General features: G+C 42.5%; 1 protein-coding gene and 1 non-coding gene across 2 annotated transcripts in view; both read left to right on the forward strand.

Annotated features, from left to right (window-relative positions):
- Nucleotides 1-18,128, forward strand: part of CDS2 (CDP-diacylglycerol synthase 2) — a 58,374-nt gene extending 40,246 nt beyond the window's left edge. The window contains exons 2-13 of the mRNA XM_061126634.1: nt 1,490-1,626; nt 2,938-3,034; nt 3,791-3,888; nt 5,895-6,034; nt 7,836-7,894; nt 8,528-8,610; nt 11,488-11,575; nt 12,071-12,139; nt 13,043-13,195; nt 14,693-14,812; nt 15,246-15,349; nt 15,591-18,128. Of these exons, the coding sequence (XP_060982617.1) occupies nt 1,490-1,626; nt 2,938-3,034; nt 3,791-3,888; nt 5,895-6,034; nt 7,836-7,894; nt 8,528-8,610; nt 11,488-11,575; nt 12,071-12,139; nt 13,043-13,195; nt 14,693-14,812; nt 15,246-15,349; nt 15,591-15,723 (1,281 nt within the window). The 3' untranslated portion in view covers nt 15,724-18,128. The remainder of the gene's footprint in view (nt 1-1,489; nt 1,627-2,937; nt 3,035-3,790; nt 3,889-5,894; nt 6,035-7,835; nt 7,895-8,527; nt 8,611-11,487; nt 11,576-12,070; nt 12,140-13,042; nt 13,196-14,692; nt 14,813-15,245; nt 15,350-15,590) is intronic.
- Nucleotides 7,415-7,516, forward strand: LOC133045339 (small nucleolar RNA U6-53/MBII-28). Its single transcript, XR_009690212.1, has one exon. It is a non-coding gene; the product is annotated as a small nucleolar RNA U6-53/MBII-28 (small nucleolar RNA).
- Nucleotides 18,129-18,438: the final 310 nt, after the last annotated feature.

Below are 18,438 nucleotides of genomic sequence, written 5' to 3' on the forward strand. Positions count from 1 at the left end.
AGTTAATTTAGAAACAGCTGTCTCTATGAGAGCAGGGCTGCTTTACCATAGCTGGAAAAAATTCCTCTCTTTCTCCACCATCTTCCATGTATTTGTCAGCATCTGTGTGCCAGGCATGAGGATATCTTGTCTTTAGGGGCCTTATGGTCAGTTGGGGCAGCAGACAATTACAAAATCTCCCACCAACTCCCCATTGTGGCCAGTGCTGAGTGAGAGGGAAGAGGTCTGATTGTGGGTGAGAGGAGGACTGAGGTGGGTTGTTAGGGTTTAGAGGAAACTGGGGGGACATGTTAGTGATACAAAGTACTTAAATTTGGGACATATTAAAAAAACTCCTACACATAAAAAAAAGCAAGGAAACCCAGTAGAAAACTGACCAGTGACTTGACAGGCACTTCACAAAAGAAGACGTCAAAATGGCCAAGAAATGTGTGAAATGGTGCTCAATTTCATATATTTATTAGTCACTAAAGAAATTCACATTGTTCAATTTGAAAAAAAGATACAACTTTTTGTTTTTTCGTGTATGTAATGAAATCTTGGATGATTTGGTGAAACATCCTGCTGCCATTACCAGTTTACTTTGTTCTGAATCACTTAACTGAAGAATAAAATGGATTCTGAGATGCTTAAATAAAAGGAAATGTAGTGGAATGAACACATTACCGTCAGAGACCTGTTATAGGAGATTTGGGGCCAACTATTGAATTTCTCAGAGCTCCTGTTCCTTCGTTTATAAATAGTGATCTTTCTATCTGCCTTTCCTTCCTTCCATAACTGCTCAAATGTTCACAGGTACGGGAAATACTCTCAAAATTCTGAAGGGCTACTCAAATACTGTGTAGTATCATGACTTTGATTTCAAGTGATTTGATTTCTCCTGCACCTCTTCTCACGGCATCTATTCTAAATTCCCCTAAGAAATAAAAGCTTGGTACTTTGGATGGAGGACCTGTTGCTGGCATGCTCTGGTCCATTCATACAGGCTGGGGAGCAGGGTGAGTTCCTGCAGGCATTTCCTTACATGACTGTGACCTGGTGGCAACTCTGTGAGTGACCTTGAAGTGTCTGCTGACACCCAGGCCTGGTGGCAGGGGGAGGGCAGTGGTACACACCAGTCCTGGTGAAGTGTTGACTAGAGTTAGTGATCCCATAGGGCTTCCATACCTGACTGGGGCTGGCCTCCTCACGTGGTGGTCTTGTGAAGCCTGGAAGTAACACCATGGGTTTTCGGGAGCTCTGTTGCAGGGGACAGTAGCCTGCACACCCAGCTTCCCCTGAGAGAGCCTGTCCAGAGCTACTAGTTGTCCTGTGGCTCCAAGAGTCCCCAGCTTATTGTGGTTTGTGGCAGAGCAGGAGCTATTCCCTGTGTGACTTAGGTGTTGGTGGAGAGGCTTTTTCAAAGGTAGATGGGTCCTTTTGGATGTTTACACCCAGTATCCTACTCAGCGTTTTTGATCTTTCCCTCTTCTGTTTCTCTGCTGTGCAGGAGTCAGAGTCAGAAGCGAAGGTAGATGGAGAGACTGCATCGGACAGTGAAAGCAGAGTGGAAGCTGTCTCCCTACCACCCTCTGCAGATGATACCCCAGAGGTTCTCAACAGGGCGCTTTCCAGCTTGTCTTCAAGGTAGCTTGGCTTACTCATGCAAGTGCTTGCTGAGGGCTCTGGGTCTCCAAGTGTCATGGAAGACCTGAAGCCCTTAGAGAGCCCACAGTCTTGTAGCAGGAGCCCACATCTGTGAGGCCCAGACCTGCCACTTTGATTGGTTATAGTCTCCCCTGCCTCTGCTTAAGGCTCCACTGAGTGTTATTGAGTACTTAGCAGTGACTACAAGCACAGCCTGAGTGGATCTGGCCCTTGAAGGGTACCCTAGGCTGGCTGGGAGGTACTGTCCAAAGAGCAGGAATACATGGCCATAGGAGTAGTCACTGATAGAGCACATGAAGATAAATGGTCCTTGGGGTCTGTGACTATTGGGCAGGCTGCTTTCCACTGTGGAGCCTAAATCTCTAGTTCAGAATTCAGTTTTCCTTCTCCCCACACGTCTGTTTTGGACAGTCCTTTGATTCCCCTGTAGGAATTAAGAAACATCTCAACTTTGGTGAATTCAGAGTTAAAATTTTGGTCCCTTGAGATTCTGGTCCTTCTAATTCCAGCCAAGTGGGCAAACTCTAAGACCCCAAAACATTATATAAAAGTGTGCCTGGGCATGCCTCCCACACATTTGTCCTTTTGAAAGGCTGTATCGTGCAGTGATTAGGATTACGGGTTCTGGAGCCAGATTGGCTCCCAGGATTCAATTCCCAGCTTAAGCACTTCACAGGGTATCATCTGTACATCCACTTCCTCATCTGTAAGAGCTAGTAGTATTGAGGGTTGAATCAGTTAATACACATGAAAGTCCTTGTAGAAGTGCCAGGTGCATATGTGCCAGGTGTGATAGCTGTTATTACCACTGTGTTTGATACTTCTATTACCATAGTGATGCAGGAGCAGAGAAATGTAGGATTCTGCTGCAGCAAAAATGTTAATAGTTTTTTCTCAGAGACACCCATAGAAGCCATGTAAATAGATACATAAGGGGGGTGCAGGCAGACATTACATTTCCCTTGGGATTTTTGCCTGATTCCTTCATTAAAAAACAAGTTGGGTGTATTTTTATTGCAAGCCTTGAGCACTTGCTGAGTTTAGTGTAGATAAGGTCATGGCTCTGATGAGGTGAGGTGATCTGCTTCTTCCAGCATATAGCTACTGCCTCTGTCAAGATGAAAGACATACTCCTGGAAAGCATTGACCTCAGAGCCCTCTTATCCCAGAAAGATAAGAGTGAAAAAAAAGATAAGAGTGAAAGAGCCCTCTTATCACCCACCTTGAGTTTGTGCTTCAGTTCTTTCGGGCTCCTAACATGTTTTCTCCTTCCCTTCCTCTCTAACTTAGATGGAAGAACTGGTGGGTGAGAGGCATCCTGACCTTGGCGATGATTGCATTTTTCTTCATTATCATTTACTTGGGACCAATGGTTTTAATGATGATTGTAAGTGCCATTTACTTGCTATTTTAGTTTTACCTTCAGTTTTCCCTGCACGTCTAGTCATTTTAAGTGCCAGGTGTTGGGTTGGTTCTGGGAATCACTTGGGGTCCTGGCTGCTCAGACCACATCCGCCTTAGAATAGCTATGATTTCTCACCTTCCAACAGCCAACTGGAGGGTCATTGGCACGGGCCAGTTGTAGGTGATTAAAGATCACTTTAAAATTTGATTTTATTACTTCAGCTCTTTGGTCAAACTGGGAACCTGGCTATGATTTGGTGTGACTCTTGATTTTGTTTCTTGTTTTCCTGGGGCCTCCCTCATAAGTTTGGGACTTTTGATACAAAATTCCAGTCCACAGTACTTTGTTCTGAGTCTTCCCATTGTCATAGACAGCATCAAATGACTATACAACTGACGACTGAGCAGAGCAGTTTGGGACTTTTCAAGTATGTATTTTTATTCAGAGTCAAAAATGGAAGAGACTGAGTCCTGGGGGATTCTACGATAAAAAGTTAATCAGAGTTTCAGAAGCATGTATTTATTGTGAGAAATTGGATCTGCTCTGTGTGACATAAAGGGCCTCCCAACCCTGTTGAGTGATGTGAGAGAAAGGAGGGGAGCAGAAATCACTGGAGGACTGACATTGTTCTTAAATATAATGGTTTTTCTTGAAGGCCTTTGACCTGTTGGTTTCTGTTTCCACAGATGATAAGAACTGAGGAGATAGCAAGTGTTTTAATTCTTTTGTGTCCTGCAGGTGATGTGTGTTCAGATTAAGTGTTTCCATGAGATTATCACTATTGGCTACAATGTGTACCACTCCTATGACCTGCCCTGGTTCAGAACCCTCAGCTGGTAAGCTCTCTAGCCCCACAGAGACCTTTAACTGGTTTGGACAAAGGTTTTGTGGTAGGTAGTTACAGTTGTGGTTGGAGGGAGGGGTTGATGGCCATGGACTTTCATAGCACCTTTGAGACCAAAGTATTGCCTAGGCCAGACTGAGTGGCTGGCTTGGAAGGAGTGGTTCTTCCTTAGAAGAATCCAGACCAGCTGCATCTGTGACCATATTTGCATCAATATTTGGATTCCTTAGACTGCACAATGGCCCCTGTTTTCTAAATCAGTACATTTTTTGTGCTCTGGTATCCCAGCATCCCACAATAGTCATCTGGGAGTTGTCAACGCTGGTGTTGCTGTTTCTAGAATTTGGCTTGCTCATCCTTAAAACAGATAGTAGTGACCTAGTCAGTGCTTTTCAACCTGTGGTTTTGGAGTCCTAGTTCCTTGGAGGTTCCTTGGGTGCCAGTGGGCAGGCATGAGACTGAATGCAAGGGATCTGGGCTCCTCAGAGGAGCTCAGCTTTCTCCTCCTAAGAAAGGGCTTGGATGTCCTTAGGTTTTTTTTTTTTGGCTGTGTTATGTGGCATGTAGGATCTTAGTTCCCTGCCTAGGGATTGAACCTGGGCCTGGCCAGTGAGAGCAAGTCCTAACCATTGGACTGCCAAAGAATTCTGGGCTTGTCTATCTTGAAGCCAAAACAAAACCTGTAGTGCAGATGATGTCCAAGACACCTTCCTGATCTGAAACCTTTGCTGTATTGACCACACTCTTCCGAGGTGGTGATGTGTGAACAGAGCATTGTGTAGTCCTGAGAAGACTTAGGGCAGATAGAGACTCCTCTCACTCTGCTGTGCTGGGTCTTGGGCATTGATTTCATAACTTACCAGGCCAGAAAGTAGTGTTTTGGGCCCCAGCAACTTGGTTATGGCCAAGGGAGCTGACATGCTCATATTTGGGCTGGACACATCCTTCTCAGAGATGCTTCCTTGTCACCCAGCAGCATAAGCTGCCTTGCAGTCACCACAGGGCCTGTGCCTGCCCCCCTGGGTTAAGATGTAGGTTTCTCTTGTGGGTCTCCTATAGCTGGAAAGCAATGTTAGGAATTTTATTAACACATTCAGGATGTTTGACCCCTGACTGTGGTCACTGTTCAAAGGAAGTGTTTTTCATGTAAACAAAGCTTGTTTGGGAGTTCTTAAACTTCCACAATTTAAAAAAAAAATGGAAGAGATAAGAGAAGCTCTCCCCTTTCTTTGATGTCTGGATATTTATTAAGTGTTTAGAGTTGGGTTGCTCATTCTCATACTCAGAAACACTAGTGAGGCTGCACATGTATATGGACCATGGCTTCTCCCTCCTTGGAGCACCCTCTAGTTGAGGAGAGGGGTTGTAAACAAGTGATGAGTTAATGCTAGTGAAAGATTTGTGTGTCAGAGCCAGGCATCAGAGAGGAAGACAGTCTGAGATGAAGCATAATTAATTGCTTAGTGAAAAGAGCAAGTATTTCGCACTATAGAAATAAAGGCAGGGGAGGCAGATACCACATTCCATCATGCAGGGTTTTATGAAGACAGTGGTATTTGAGCAATGAGTGATAAAGTGGGTAAATGAAGAGGATGTTCCAGGCAGGGAGAAGAAAGGAACCAAGCAGACAGACAGAAAGCCAGAGAAATTTCATTTTGATAAGCATGCAGAGTTCCTATCAGGAAGAGTGGAATGAGGTACTTTTCTGGGGGTTGTCTTATAGACTGAGTGTTGTTAGACCTGGCAGTGCTATAGAAGGGGCATAAACTGGGTCCCAAGTTTGTGATAAATGGAGAGTGAATGAAAGCCACAAATTTCTAGATAAATACCTCACCTTCAGGGTCACTAGAGGACAGGGATCTGTGGTCTGCTTGTCCTGCTGTGGGCTGCCTGGGGGGTTCCTAGGGGTTGGGTGGACTGCTGCTCTGGTCCTAACAGCCTTGCTGTAAGGGAGGGGCCACGTGTGCTCCCTTCGGCAGTGATCTGTCTTCTTAACAGGTACTTTCTGCTGTGTGTAAATTATTTCTTCTATGGCGAAACAGTGACAGATTACTTCTTCACTCTGGTCCAGAGAGAGGAGCCTCTGCGGATTCTCAGTAAATACCACCGGTTCATTTCCTTCACTCTCTATCTAACAGGTATGTGCTAAGCGGCTTGCCAGTTGTTGCATATGTCTTGTTTTTGCATATCCGCTGAGTTGGAGTTGGGACTTTTCTTGGTTCATATAAAGTTTTGATGACTTAACTGACCACACAGGGAAGCAGAACTAAGGACTCTGCCTTCCATGAGCTGTAGGAGCTCTCTACTAAAAGAAATGAGGCTGAGGGGCTTGTGTGGTTGCGGGAGCTGTAGTCTGTGCCACCTGTCCATGTGTTTCAGCCTCTGTTGAAGGACCCCATAGCATTGTTGTGTCCTGACTCTCTTGTTGGCAGAGACTCTGCAGGGTGACCAGAACAAAACCATCCAGAAACTTGTATTTAAAAAAAGACTTTTCATTGACATATACATACTATTGTATATAAAACAGATAACTAATAAGAACTTACTGTCTAGCATAGGGAACTCTGTAATGACCTATAAGGGAAAAGGATCTAAAAGGTGGATGTATGTATATGTATAACTGATTCACTTTGCTGGACACCTGAAACTGACACAGCGTTGTAAATCAAGTATATTCCAATAAAAATTAATTTTAAAAAAGGGACACTGTAGTGCATTAGAAATTTTATTGATTTGGATTTAAAAAGACCTGTGACTTCAGAAGAGCCAGGAACTTACTTTGAGTCTCAGTTAGCTCTCCTGTAACCTAGAGCTAAAATGGCAGAGTTACTATGAGGATTTGATAAGCTATATTGAAATTTGACAAACGGTAAACTGCTCCGTCAATCTAAACTCAGTTGAGACAATACAGGAATTCAAATAATGCTAATGTTCTTCATGGTTACCCTGAAAACCAGTTTGAGGCATATGGGAAATTTGTTCTGACTCTGACCTAAATTTCAATTTGACCTATTTTTTCATCAACTTGATAGTGATACTTGGCTTTCTGAATGATACCTGGCTACTGAATATTAAGTCTACTGCTGAGAGGTCTGATGTGTTGAGGATAGTCAGAAAGCATGCCTCAGAGCCTGGAAGCAGCCCCACAAAGGGAGGCCAGAGGTCTAGAACAGTGATATGCTCTCTTCTGGGCAGGGCTTTTGAGGGACCCAGCACACTTGTGGGTAAAATCCATTCTCTTGCTAGAGGTTTTAGTCATGTGGGTCAGTAGGAAAGCAATGCAAGGATGACCTTAGCCTTATACCATGCGGATCCCCATTCTGCCAGACCTGTTCTTTAGGATAGAGATTGGTTTCTTAAGGTCCAGATAATAATATTACAGGTTTTGGTGGCTATGGAGTCTCTCCTGCAGCTCCTTAGTTCTGCTATTGTAGCACAAAAGAAACCCTGGATAACACGTAAACAAATAGTTATGGCTGTGTTCTCATACGAGTTTGTTTATAAAAACAGGCAGCTAACCTCGATGATGAGTTGCCATGCTAATAACTGAGCTACCAGCTAGGGCAGTGTTGCCGTGCTTTGGGTGCCAGTGAGTTTAACAACAACAACAAAACAATGGCAGCCGGCCTGACCATTATCAGCCCCTGTTCTAGAATCAAAACATTTCTGTCTGGTGAACAGTATCCTAAGTTGAGTGTAATCTGTAAAATTTTAAAATATTGTCTTCCTTTGATTGTCTTGAAGTAGTCATTTTTCCCTTCTGACTGTCTATCTGAATAACTGATTTTATTCCCTAGGACAATGGATTTGTGCCCTGGCTAGCTGTTGCCAGAAAATTAGCAAAGGACCATATGACACAGCTAAAGGAAATGACTAGGACAAAGATAAATGCAGAATGTGATTCATTTTGCCCTTTCTCTTCCTTCCTTCTCAAACTAGGATTCTGCATGTTTGTGCTGAGTCTGGTCAAGAAGCATTATCGATTGCAGTTCTACATGGTAAGGGTAGTGTCAAAATGTGTCAGTGTCAAAACTCTTGATATAAGTGAAATTCTGCGGAAACCCCACAGGCCTATCACCTTTCGGTGATAAATCAGAACTTTGGAATGTAGTCTGTTCTTGTGCATCTGAAACCTGGAGGGTGAAAGAGGCATCCCTTGTGAAGTTTGGTGGCTTCTTATCCACCTAGACCTAATCACTGTTATATACCGTAAGCAGTCTCTCCCATCTGGATCTGAGTGTGGCCTCTAGGTAAGGCTCTAGGTGACACCTTAGACATAGACCATAGATAGCCTACCTGCTGTATTGCTCCCTCAACTTAAAAACACCCCCTCTCTGAGTGTCCTAATCTCTCAGTAAATGCTAAGAAAACAAGAAGTACCCAGGCTTTTGGAGCATAAAAGGACTAACTAGTGGGCCACGTGCACCCTCCTTTTGTTGGGAACTGTAACTGGGAAACATAGTTCTTCTCGAGGCCTGTTCTGTAGCTTTTCATTTCCAATAAGACAGATACAGAAGCAGATATCTTTCCTACCTGTTTCTCAACAATTTTCTGTTTGGTATTAGCTATTATTTGAAGTTTCTTTCAAGGTAAACTGATAGGTAACATTTATCCTTTATCTTCTTTTGCAGTTTGGCTGGACCCATGTAACATTACTGATTGTTGTAACACAGTCACATCTTGTTATCCACAACCTATTTGAAGGAATGATCTGGTGAGTGATGTTAGTGAGGGGCATTTTTCCTTTTATTTTGTGGGTGTTCTTATGTATAGGAGAACTGAGAAACCCCATTTGCTAAGTTGGCAGTTCTCACCTGAGCATATCAGCAGCACCTGCAGGCTTAGTTACAACACAGATTGCTGGGCCCCACTTTTGATTTTCTGCCTCAGTAGCTATGGGGTGAAGCCTGAGAACTCCATTTCTAGTACATTCTCAGGTGATGCTGATGCTGCTGGTCAGGACCTACACTTTGAGAACCGCTGTTCTAAACCAACAGCTATAGGGATATTTAAAGAGTCCAGGACAGTGCAACTGTATGGCAACAAATATGGAAATCAAGAAGGAAAAAATCATTTCCTGGCAAGAGGACACCGAGTAAAAGTCACAAAGAAGAAAACTTGAACAGATCAATAATTATAAAAGAGCTTTGAAAATTCCATAAGAATCCACACCTGGAAAAAATGAGCAGTGATAGCAACTGAGTATTTATTTATTTACTTTTGACTGTACACAGGCTTTCTCTAGTTTTGGCGAGTCTTATGACCTGCCTCTTGAGAAACTTGTATGCAGGTCAGGAAGCAACAGTTAGAACTGGACATGGAACAACAGACTGGTTCTAAATAGGAAAAGGAGTACGTCAAGGCTGTATATTGTCACCCTGCTTATTTAACTTATGTGCAGAGTACATCATGAGAAATGCTGGGCTGGAAGAAGGACAAGCTGGAATCAAGATTGCCGGGAGAAATATCAATAACCTCAGATATGCAGATGACACCACCCTTATGGCAGAAAGTTAAGAGGAACTAAAAAGCCTCTTGATGAAAGTGAAAGAGGAGAGTGAAAAAGTTGGCTTAAAGCTTAACATTCAGAAAACTAGGATCATGGCATCTGGTCCCATCACCTCATGGGAAATAGATGGGAAGACAGTGGAAACAGTGTCAGACTTTATTTTTTTGGGCTGCAAAATCACTGCAGATGGTGGACTGCAGCCATGAAATTAAAAGATGCTTGCTCCTTGGAAGGAAAGTTATGACCACCCTAGATAGCATATTAAAAAGCAGAGACATTACTTTGCCAACAAAGGTCCGTCTAGTCAAGGTTCTGGTTTTTCCAGTGGTCCTGTATGGATGTGAGAGTTGGACTACAAAGAAGGCTGAGTGCAGATGAATTGATGCTTTTGAACTGCGGTGTTGGAGAAGACTCTTGAGAGTCCCTGGGACTGCAAGGAGATCCAACCAGTCCATCCTAAAGGAGATCAGTCCTGGGTGTTCACTGGAAGGACTGATGCTGAAGCTGAAATTCCAATACTTTGGCCACCTGATGTGAAGAGCTGACTCATTTGAAAAGACTCTGATGCTGGGAGGGATTGGGGACAGGAGGAGAAGGGGACGACAGAGGATGAGATGGTTGGATGGCATCACCGACTCAATGGACATGAGTTTGAGCAAACTCCAGGAGATAGTGAAGAACAGGGAAGCCTAGCATGTTGCAGTCGCAAAGAGTTGGTCATGACTTAGCCACTGAACAACAACAACAGAGATACTAAAGTACTGTGATTAAGATCCCGGACCATGCCTTTGTTTCCTGTTCTCAGAATGAAGATGCTGTCATACCTACTGCCTGAGGAATAAATTAGTGAAAATATATAAAGAGCTTAGAATATATAAAGACTAGCTCATCTAAATGTTAATATTGAGTTTTAAGCCGGTTTTTTCACTCTCCTCCTTCACCCTCATCAAGAGGTTCTTTAGAGCCTTAGGGCATTATCATGTTTAAAACAATGATAATGGCATACTGTGAGGGCATTATTATGTTTAAAACAGTGGGAAGGCATATTCTTCCTCTCTTTCAGAGTGTTTGTTAAATAATTCCAAAGAGAGGCTCATGCTAAGTTCTTATCTTTAGGGCTAGACATAGATTTTGTTCTAGAGTGAATCATATTAAAATCTCTTAATTATTGGTTTTTAGATGGAACCTTCAAGACTTGATTACAGTTGTAGAGCAGAGAATATGTGGAAGCCTCAACAAAGTAAATAATATGGGTGATTGGGTGGATACAGGTGCTTTAAATCTCTCCCTTAACAAACAGGGAGTCAGAAAAATAAAGCCTGTAGTTTAGGGGCTAGGATTTATGTATATTATGTTCAACTATAGAGGAAATTTTAAAAATTTTAAGAAGTGACTGTCAGAGAATAGAGAGTGAGGAGAAGAGAGAGATGGTACAAGTGTGGAAATTGTCCCCCCTCTTTTTTTGTGGTAGAGATGGTCAGACCACTAGCAGAAGGAGGCAGAGGAGAAATCTGGCTATATGCACTTATGTATCAAATCTTGGTCTTGCTGTCTGTGTAGTCCTGGGGGAAAATTGGGCTCATAAGAGCTAGTAATAAACAGTAAAAAACAAAACAAAACAAATCAATTATGAAATAGATAATAAATGTAACAGAATAATGGAGGTAACTACTAGAAGAAGAAGAGTCAGAAATGATTAAAAGTAGTTATTTTGGAGAATGGAGATAGGAATAGGGGAAACAAGGACAATTTTTAATTTTTTCTTTTCTGTATACTTAAAAATTTTATATTACTTTGTAGTGAAAAAGAACATGGCATTTTATATAGAATACCACCTCCATTTATTCAGTAGTCATTCAGTAAACATTCGCATGCTGCTGTGTGCAAGGTGAAAGTGAAGTGAAGTCGCTCAGTCTGCTGCCAGGTACTCGGTAGCATTTTTGTTCTTTTAAACTTATTCGTTAATGGGTAATAAGTACTGTTTGGTTATTTTGGTACGGAAATTTATGAATAGCATTGTTTTGTGGACTTTGGAGGTATCATCTTGGTAGAGTTGATTCTTACTTTGGTTTAATTTCCTAGGTTCATTGTCCCCATTTCTTGTGTGATCTGTAATGACATCATGGCCTATATGTTTGGCTTCTTCTTTGGTCGGACCCCACTCATCAAGGTAAACGGATCACCCTAACATGGACCATTACCGTGAGGCCGGGGTAGTGCTTTCAAGTAGATCAGCTTGGAGACAGAAGAGATCTGCATGGTGTGTACATCTTCATGTCGTCCTGGAGAAAGGCTAGTAATAAATTAGATTCAAGAGAAAAGCCAAAGGAAGACTGAACAGTTACTCATGTGTTAAAAAATAAAGAGCTGATAGAGAAAATATTTTATAGACCGTGTAGGTACACTTTTAGGGCCTTGATCTGAATTTGAATGTTGTCATTTAATTAGTTTACTGTTTTATAATTAAATTATTTGACCAATTGAAATAGAAAGGAAACTGAGGGCTGTCAGGCTATACAAGGAAACCAAGAATGGGGTATTTTAGAAAGTGAAGTGGTTAATTGAATGAGGTTTTTTTAATAGTAGAAAGACTTTAAATAATCATTATTCCCAAAGCCAGAGTTATCAAAATGCATTTTGTTAAGAACTTGCTCTCTGTCCACAGCTGTCCCCGAAGAAGACTTGGGAAGGCTTCATTGGAGGCTTCTTTGCTACTGTGGTCTTTGGCCTTCTGGTAGGTAGCTGGGTGAGGGTTGGGTAGAGGCCTCCCACCCACCTTCAGAGCCCATCCCGGGTTAATGAGCTTGTCTCCCAAGGCCAAGGACTCTGTCCTGCTGAATGGTAACCTTGCCCTGTAGCAGGGCGTGAACATGGCATGGGCAGCATCAGCTGTACAGCATACAGCAGAGCTGTAAACCTCTATTTGCCAGTCTTCAAGCAGGGTCTTGGCGGTAGAGGAGCAGAGGCCATGTACAACTTGCACTCCTCTCATGCTGAGGTCTGGTGACACTCAGGAGATGGCGTTCGTGTCCAGGCGTTTGTTACTTGGCCTGAGATTAAGGGGTGAGGTGGGACATGCCATCCTAACCCAGATTTTCTCCTGCGTGTGCCTTGCCTGGAGGGAAGTGACTTACCACCCGTTTCTAGAGCACCATTCCCTGCCTCTGACCTTCAAGCCAGTCTCTCCCCTTTTCAGAGCTGTCTAGCTATCCTTTAAGACTCACTCCCCTCTTTAGTGGTCTTCTGCTTCTTTCCTCCTCGTTGTCGCCCTCTCACTATACCGCTCCCCTCACCACTTGTCATTTCGAATTAAGAGATCCTGAGAAAAATGAACCATAGGTCCTCCAAATAGAACAAAACTTCTTATAGTTCTTGCCCAGATACCTTTAGGTCTTTCCTGGATTTATTCAGGACCTGGATGTTGGAGCAAGTACATGTGAGGCCTCAGTAGACCATAAGTCTCTTTTTCATTTTTTTCCAGAATTCAGGTAAAATAACACATATGGTGACACATGAACCTCTGATTTATTGCAATTAGGGTGCTAGGTACTATGAGGAGCATGGCCTAACCAGGTGCCTACTGCCCAGGCAAGATGGCTGGAACTTGTCTCCTTTGTCTGTCTGTTCTTATCCTCAGCTGTCCTATGTGATGTCCGGGTACAGATGTTTCGTCTGCCCTGTGGAGTACAACAATGATACCAACAGCTTCACTGTGGACTGTGAGCCCTCGGGCCTGTTTCGGCTGCAGGAGTACAACATTCCTGGGGTGATCCAGTCGATCATTGGATGGGTATGTGCTGCTCACATGGGCGAATGATCCTCGGCTGGTTAGTGACTACAAAGAGAGCCCCCTCTCTACCACTGCCTTCCCCCCAGAACCTAGCTTCTTTCCTCCCCAAAGCTGTAAACCCCAGGATGGAAGAGAATTGCTTAAGTGAGTTCAGGGTGAGGACAGGAGGAGATGTTTCCTCCTACCTCAAATTATTAAGACCAGAGTTCCGAAAATGTGCTTTTGGTTCCTGGGGCACCCTGAGATGCTTTGAGGGTATCTGTGAGATCAGAGTTGTTTTTTTTTCATAACATAATGAAATCATTTGCTTTTCATTTTGTCATCATTTGCCATGGTGGTGCAAAAGCAGTGGTGGGCAAGCCTGCTGACACCTTAGCATGAGTGAAGGCAGTGGCACCAAACTGGACTGTCATTGGGTTCATTATGCCACACACTCACAAGAAGACCTGCCCAGCTTATCTTAACAGTGTCTTTGATGAAATAGTAAAATTATTAATTTTATTAAATCTTGACCCTTGACTATACATCTCCTAATACTCTGGTGCCAAAATGGAAAGTATACATAAAATACTTCTGCTGAATGCTGCAGGACAGTGCTTACCTAAAGGAAGAGTTTGTGTGCACCTGTTTGAGTTCTGAGCTGTACTGGTGGCTTTTTTATGGGGACATAAATTTTAATTGAAAAGAACTGAGAAACTATAGTTTTTCATATATGGGTTTTTGGCAGACATTTTTCTTAAAAAGAAATGAAGTGAGATTTGTCACTTCCAGAAAACAACTGACAGTAATTGTTACCAATGATAAAATTTGGTTTTCAAGTAAAAATTAGAATTTTGGAAAGTATATACCTGCCACGTAAGTTTGATAACTTTGTAATACTTGAAGGCTTTTCTCATGGGATCTGTGGTGATTTTAACATATGACATTTTGACATTGTATGGCAAATGTGTCTACATATGGCAGATTTATGTAACTCATTGAACCAGTATTTTTGAAATGGCCAATGCATGGTGTTACACAGTCATACATGGATAAAATGATCTATTCAAAGTGCGATATAGACCAATGGATTTTAATGTGAGAGTACAAAAAAATTATTGATAGGATTTCAGATTTCACATTGCACCAATTTTTTAGAAACCTATCACTTGTCAAGTTTTGGTGTAGTATCAAAAAAGAATCCCTGTAATTATCTGAAAAGACTGCTAAAATAATCTTCCTTTTTTCAACGATGTATCCTTATAGGACTGGATTTTCTTCATATACTTCAAACAAAACATATTGCTGTAGTCTGAATGCATAATATATTAATGTCCTCTGTTAAGCAGTGTATTAGAGATTTAGCAGAAACAGAACTCCTAAACCAGTCTTTTTTCTAATTTTGGGGGGGGGTAGATATAATTCATAAAGAGGTGTTTTTTTTTTTTTTTTTTAATGGTAACAAGTAATAAGCCTGGGCTTGCAGGCATCTGAATTGATTTCATTTATTCTTTTTAGAAAACAGTCCGGATGTACCCCTTCCAGATTCACAGCATTGCCCTCTCTACTTTTGCCTCGCTCATCGGCCCCTTCGGAGGGTTCTTCGCTAGTGGATTCAAACGAGCCTTTAAAATCAAAGTAGGAAAACGCTTTTTGTTCTCTCGTTGTCTCCCAGCCAGGCCCCTTCTCACCATCTTCTGCCTTCCTCCTCCTGTCTCACCTCATCAACTACCACCCCCTTCAAAATACCAGGCTGTGAACCCTGACTGTTAATGTGTGCTCTTCACCCATGCATGGAATTTAAGTAGGATAAAGGAAGATACATTGTTTCTAAGAAAATTCCGTGGTTGGGTTTCAGTTTTATGATACTCTTTTATGTTAATCTTTCTTCAGAAGAGATATTTATAATTTAATAAGATTGTATACTATAGCTTCAGCACCTGAATCAATATTTTTCACTTTCTGTTGCCCTTAGCTATTGAGTACAGTAGGTGGACACTGAGGTGTGACCATAGACAAGGTTTTGACTTGGATGAAGCCAGGCTTACCAATCCTTTCCTTCCTCTAACAGGACTTTGCCAATACCATTCCTGGCCATGGAGGCATCATGGATCGCTTTGACTGCCAGTATCTGATGGCCACCTTTGTCAATGTGTATATTGCTAGTTTTATCAGGTATAGTACCTTTCCTCTGAACCAAATTGGCAGATTTTAGAATTTCATCTACTTCTCAGTTTAAGTGAAAAAAATCCCAAATATGAATGCAGTTTTCAGTTGCTATTAGTTATGGATTCTCTGAGGTCCCCTACCCTCCATTAGTAGAGAATCCAGGAAGGGAACAACCACTAAAATAATCAGGCCCTTGAAGTTGCTTGGCTCCTGCTTTGCTCACTGTTGTTTCTTCATCCTCTTGCAGAGGCCCAAACCCAAGTAAGCTGGTTCAGCAGTTCCTGACCTTGAGGCCAGATCAGCAGCTGCATATCTTCAACACGCTCAAGTCTCACCTGACCGACAAGGGGATGCTGACAGCTGCCACGGAGGACAAATAGGGGCCACCCAGGGCCAGGAGAGCAGAAACAGGGCTGAGTGAGGGGCAGGGCTCCCAGGCAAGCCTAGCTGGACAAAGACAAGCTTCAACTCACTTTTTTTTTTAAACCAGTATTTCTATTTGTGGATTTAAAAAAAAAAAATCTGTGTATACAGTCCATATGCTTATGATCTGGGTTGTGAGTAACCTATTATAGCTTTGAGTTGGAAAGAAGTCAATTTTTGTTTTTAAAACCAAAGCTTTTAACATCCTGGAAGACAGTGTTGCCCAGCTCTGGAGTGCCTGCTTGGGGCTTCTAGCTCCTAAGCTGGAGCTTCCATTTCTGGGCCTGATTAGAGTGGACACTCATCTGTGTTTGTCTAGTTTAGGCCCCCCACCACCAACTGTCTTCGTAGCTGACCCCCAACAGGGAAGAGGTGCACAGCTTGGATGTCTTTACCACTGGAGTGCTTTTCCTGGACTTCTCAATGATCCCTGCCTTGGAGCTACAGGAGGGTTGCCTTCTGAGGGAAGAAGGATGAAGGCTTATTAATCAGATAAGCATTCTGTTCACGAAATCCTGTGGACTATGAGCTCTGCTTTTTGATATGGATTCACCTCACTTCATCACAGACTGAAGCAGTCTTCAGTTTTAATTTTTTTCAAAAAGCATGAAAAATTATAATAGTCTGGAAAAAAGCCACACTGTTCTATTTCAAGTGTATGCAGTAGGATGTACTGTAACTAGGTCTTTTCCCACAGGGTTTAGGCTCAAGTGGCTCCTATAGGGCAGTCGGCTAACTGGGTCTTTTCAGGGATGATGCTGTTCACATTTGTGCTATAGACTTGTTGCTGCTGAATCCTTTCTGGGGGCTTCCTCATGAGGCAGGGAGCAGAGGGCTTCTCGTTCACACACCCATGCCCTTGACCTGGCTGACCACCCATGTAGCTGCTGTGTTGTATATATATATATATATATATATATATATATTACTCTTAAGGCAAGTGTATATCTGTGTGTGTGCTTTAAAAATCACTTATTTCTTACAGTGATTTCAATTGTACCATGACTTCTTCACTGAAACCACAAAGTCCTGCTTACAACTCTGCATAACCCAATCCAGAGGTTTGAAGCTTCTGAAGGTTAAATGTGCACTTGTATAATGTGACCAGTTTAAATGTAGTTTGTATTTTACAGGGGGACCTTTTTCTTTTTAAATTGTGATTTATTTATTTTTTCCTTTTAATTAGAAGAGTGAGGTTGACTTTTGGAATATACATTCTTTGTCAGGATAATAAGCAAGGGGGTAGAGGAGAGACAGCTTGGTGCCCGAATGTGTGTCATTATTCTGTGCCATGGTGGTTCTCATTGCCAAACGGGGGTGTAACAGCTTGTTTCAGCACCTTGGGCTGGAGCTGCTTTTCTTTGTTTGTGTTTATCTCAACCTTACTGTATCTGTGGACGCTCGCAGCCCAGCCCAAATCACTGAAGTGTCCAGCACAGGCCAGACCCCTCTTGATGTCTCTGTTCACAATCACTGTGTGACCTTCTACATACAGCAGCTTCTTCTGAACTTTTATTTCCGTTTCAGTAAATGGCTTTTCTTTTTTAAGTCTAAGGCCCCCTGAAAAACAGAATGTGTTTTCAGTGCTCGCCATGTGACACTGGGCAGAACACACCATTCTGTGGGTTCTCATTTTCTGAGCTGTCTTCTAATTCCCATATTCCATGATTCTGGCTGAGCAAGTATACGTATCAGAGGCTGCTTACAGGTATTGAGTCATGTCCTGGGCATGCAAAAATTAAGTGCTTACAGGCCTTTTCTAAATACTTTTCCTTAAAATGCTTGTCCTCAGCAGTAAATCTTAGAGTGGAGTACAGTAATGAATCTAGTTTTCTGAATGAAGAATGAACTTGGTTCCCCAAACCAAAGATAGAATAGCACTTCATTTGTCTCATGGTGCCCCACTGTGGGCAGATAGGTGGGTCCTTAGGGACAGGAAATCTCAGCTGGGACCTAGCAGCAGAGAGCCACCTTTGAATAGGGCCACCTTGGGGATCAGGGAGCCTGGCACGTACCTGTGGACATGGCTGCTGATGAGGGTTCCAGGAAATGGCAGCTGGAAGCTCAACAGAGCTGCCATCCAGAGAGCCCGAGGGTCAGCTAGGACTTTTTCTTCTTCTGATTTCCCACATGCTTTCTGGTGAAATAGGGGAATTTCGTGGGAAGTAGCCAGGAGACAGACACCACCTTGTGTCTTTCTAGCACATTGGTTTTCTTTCTCCCATTTATTGAAAATCTTTCACCAAACAGACAAGTTTCCAGAGACTGTTGTAACACACAGCTGTGCACATCTTAATGAGTGGCATAACTTGCTCTAGATCCATTTTTGTGTGTGTGTGAGAAATAAAAGTGACAAATTGTATGCCCTCTCTTGTCATGAATTCAGTTTCTTCCCTGTATGGTTTTATGTTTCCCACTTGATTTTGTGCAGCCCTTATTTAGAGATTTTTGTTTTGTTTTGTTTTCCAGTTTGAATTCAATGCATTCTCACAATAGCCTTCTGAGTTATCTCAGGTGAAAGGCATGAGCACTTTGCTGATGAGGAAGCTGAAGGCTTGGGGGGAACTTGAAATTGGGGGGAACTTGAAACTAGTAGGTTTGAAATCTAATGTCTCTTTCAGAAGGGGCAAAATGTAATTTTTAACCTTACACAGGTAGACTTTGAAACAGTT

This window comes from Dama dama, chromosome 23 (assembly GCF_033118175.1).
Source record: "Dama dama isolate Ldn47 chromosome 23, ASM3311817v1, whole genome shotgun sequence".
Lineage (NCBI taxonomy): Eukaryota > Metazoa > Chordata > Mammalia > Artiodactyla > Cervidae > Dama > Dama dama.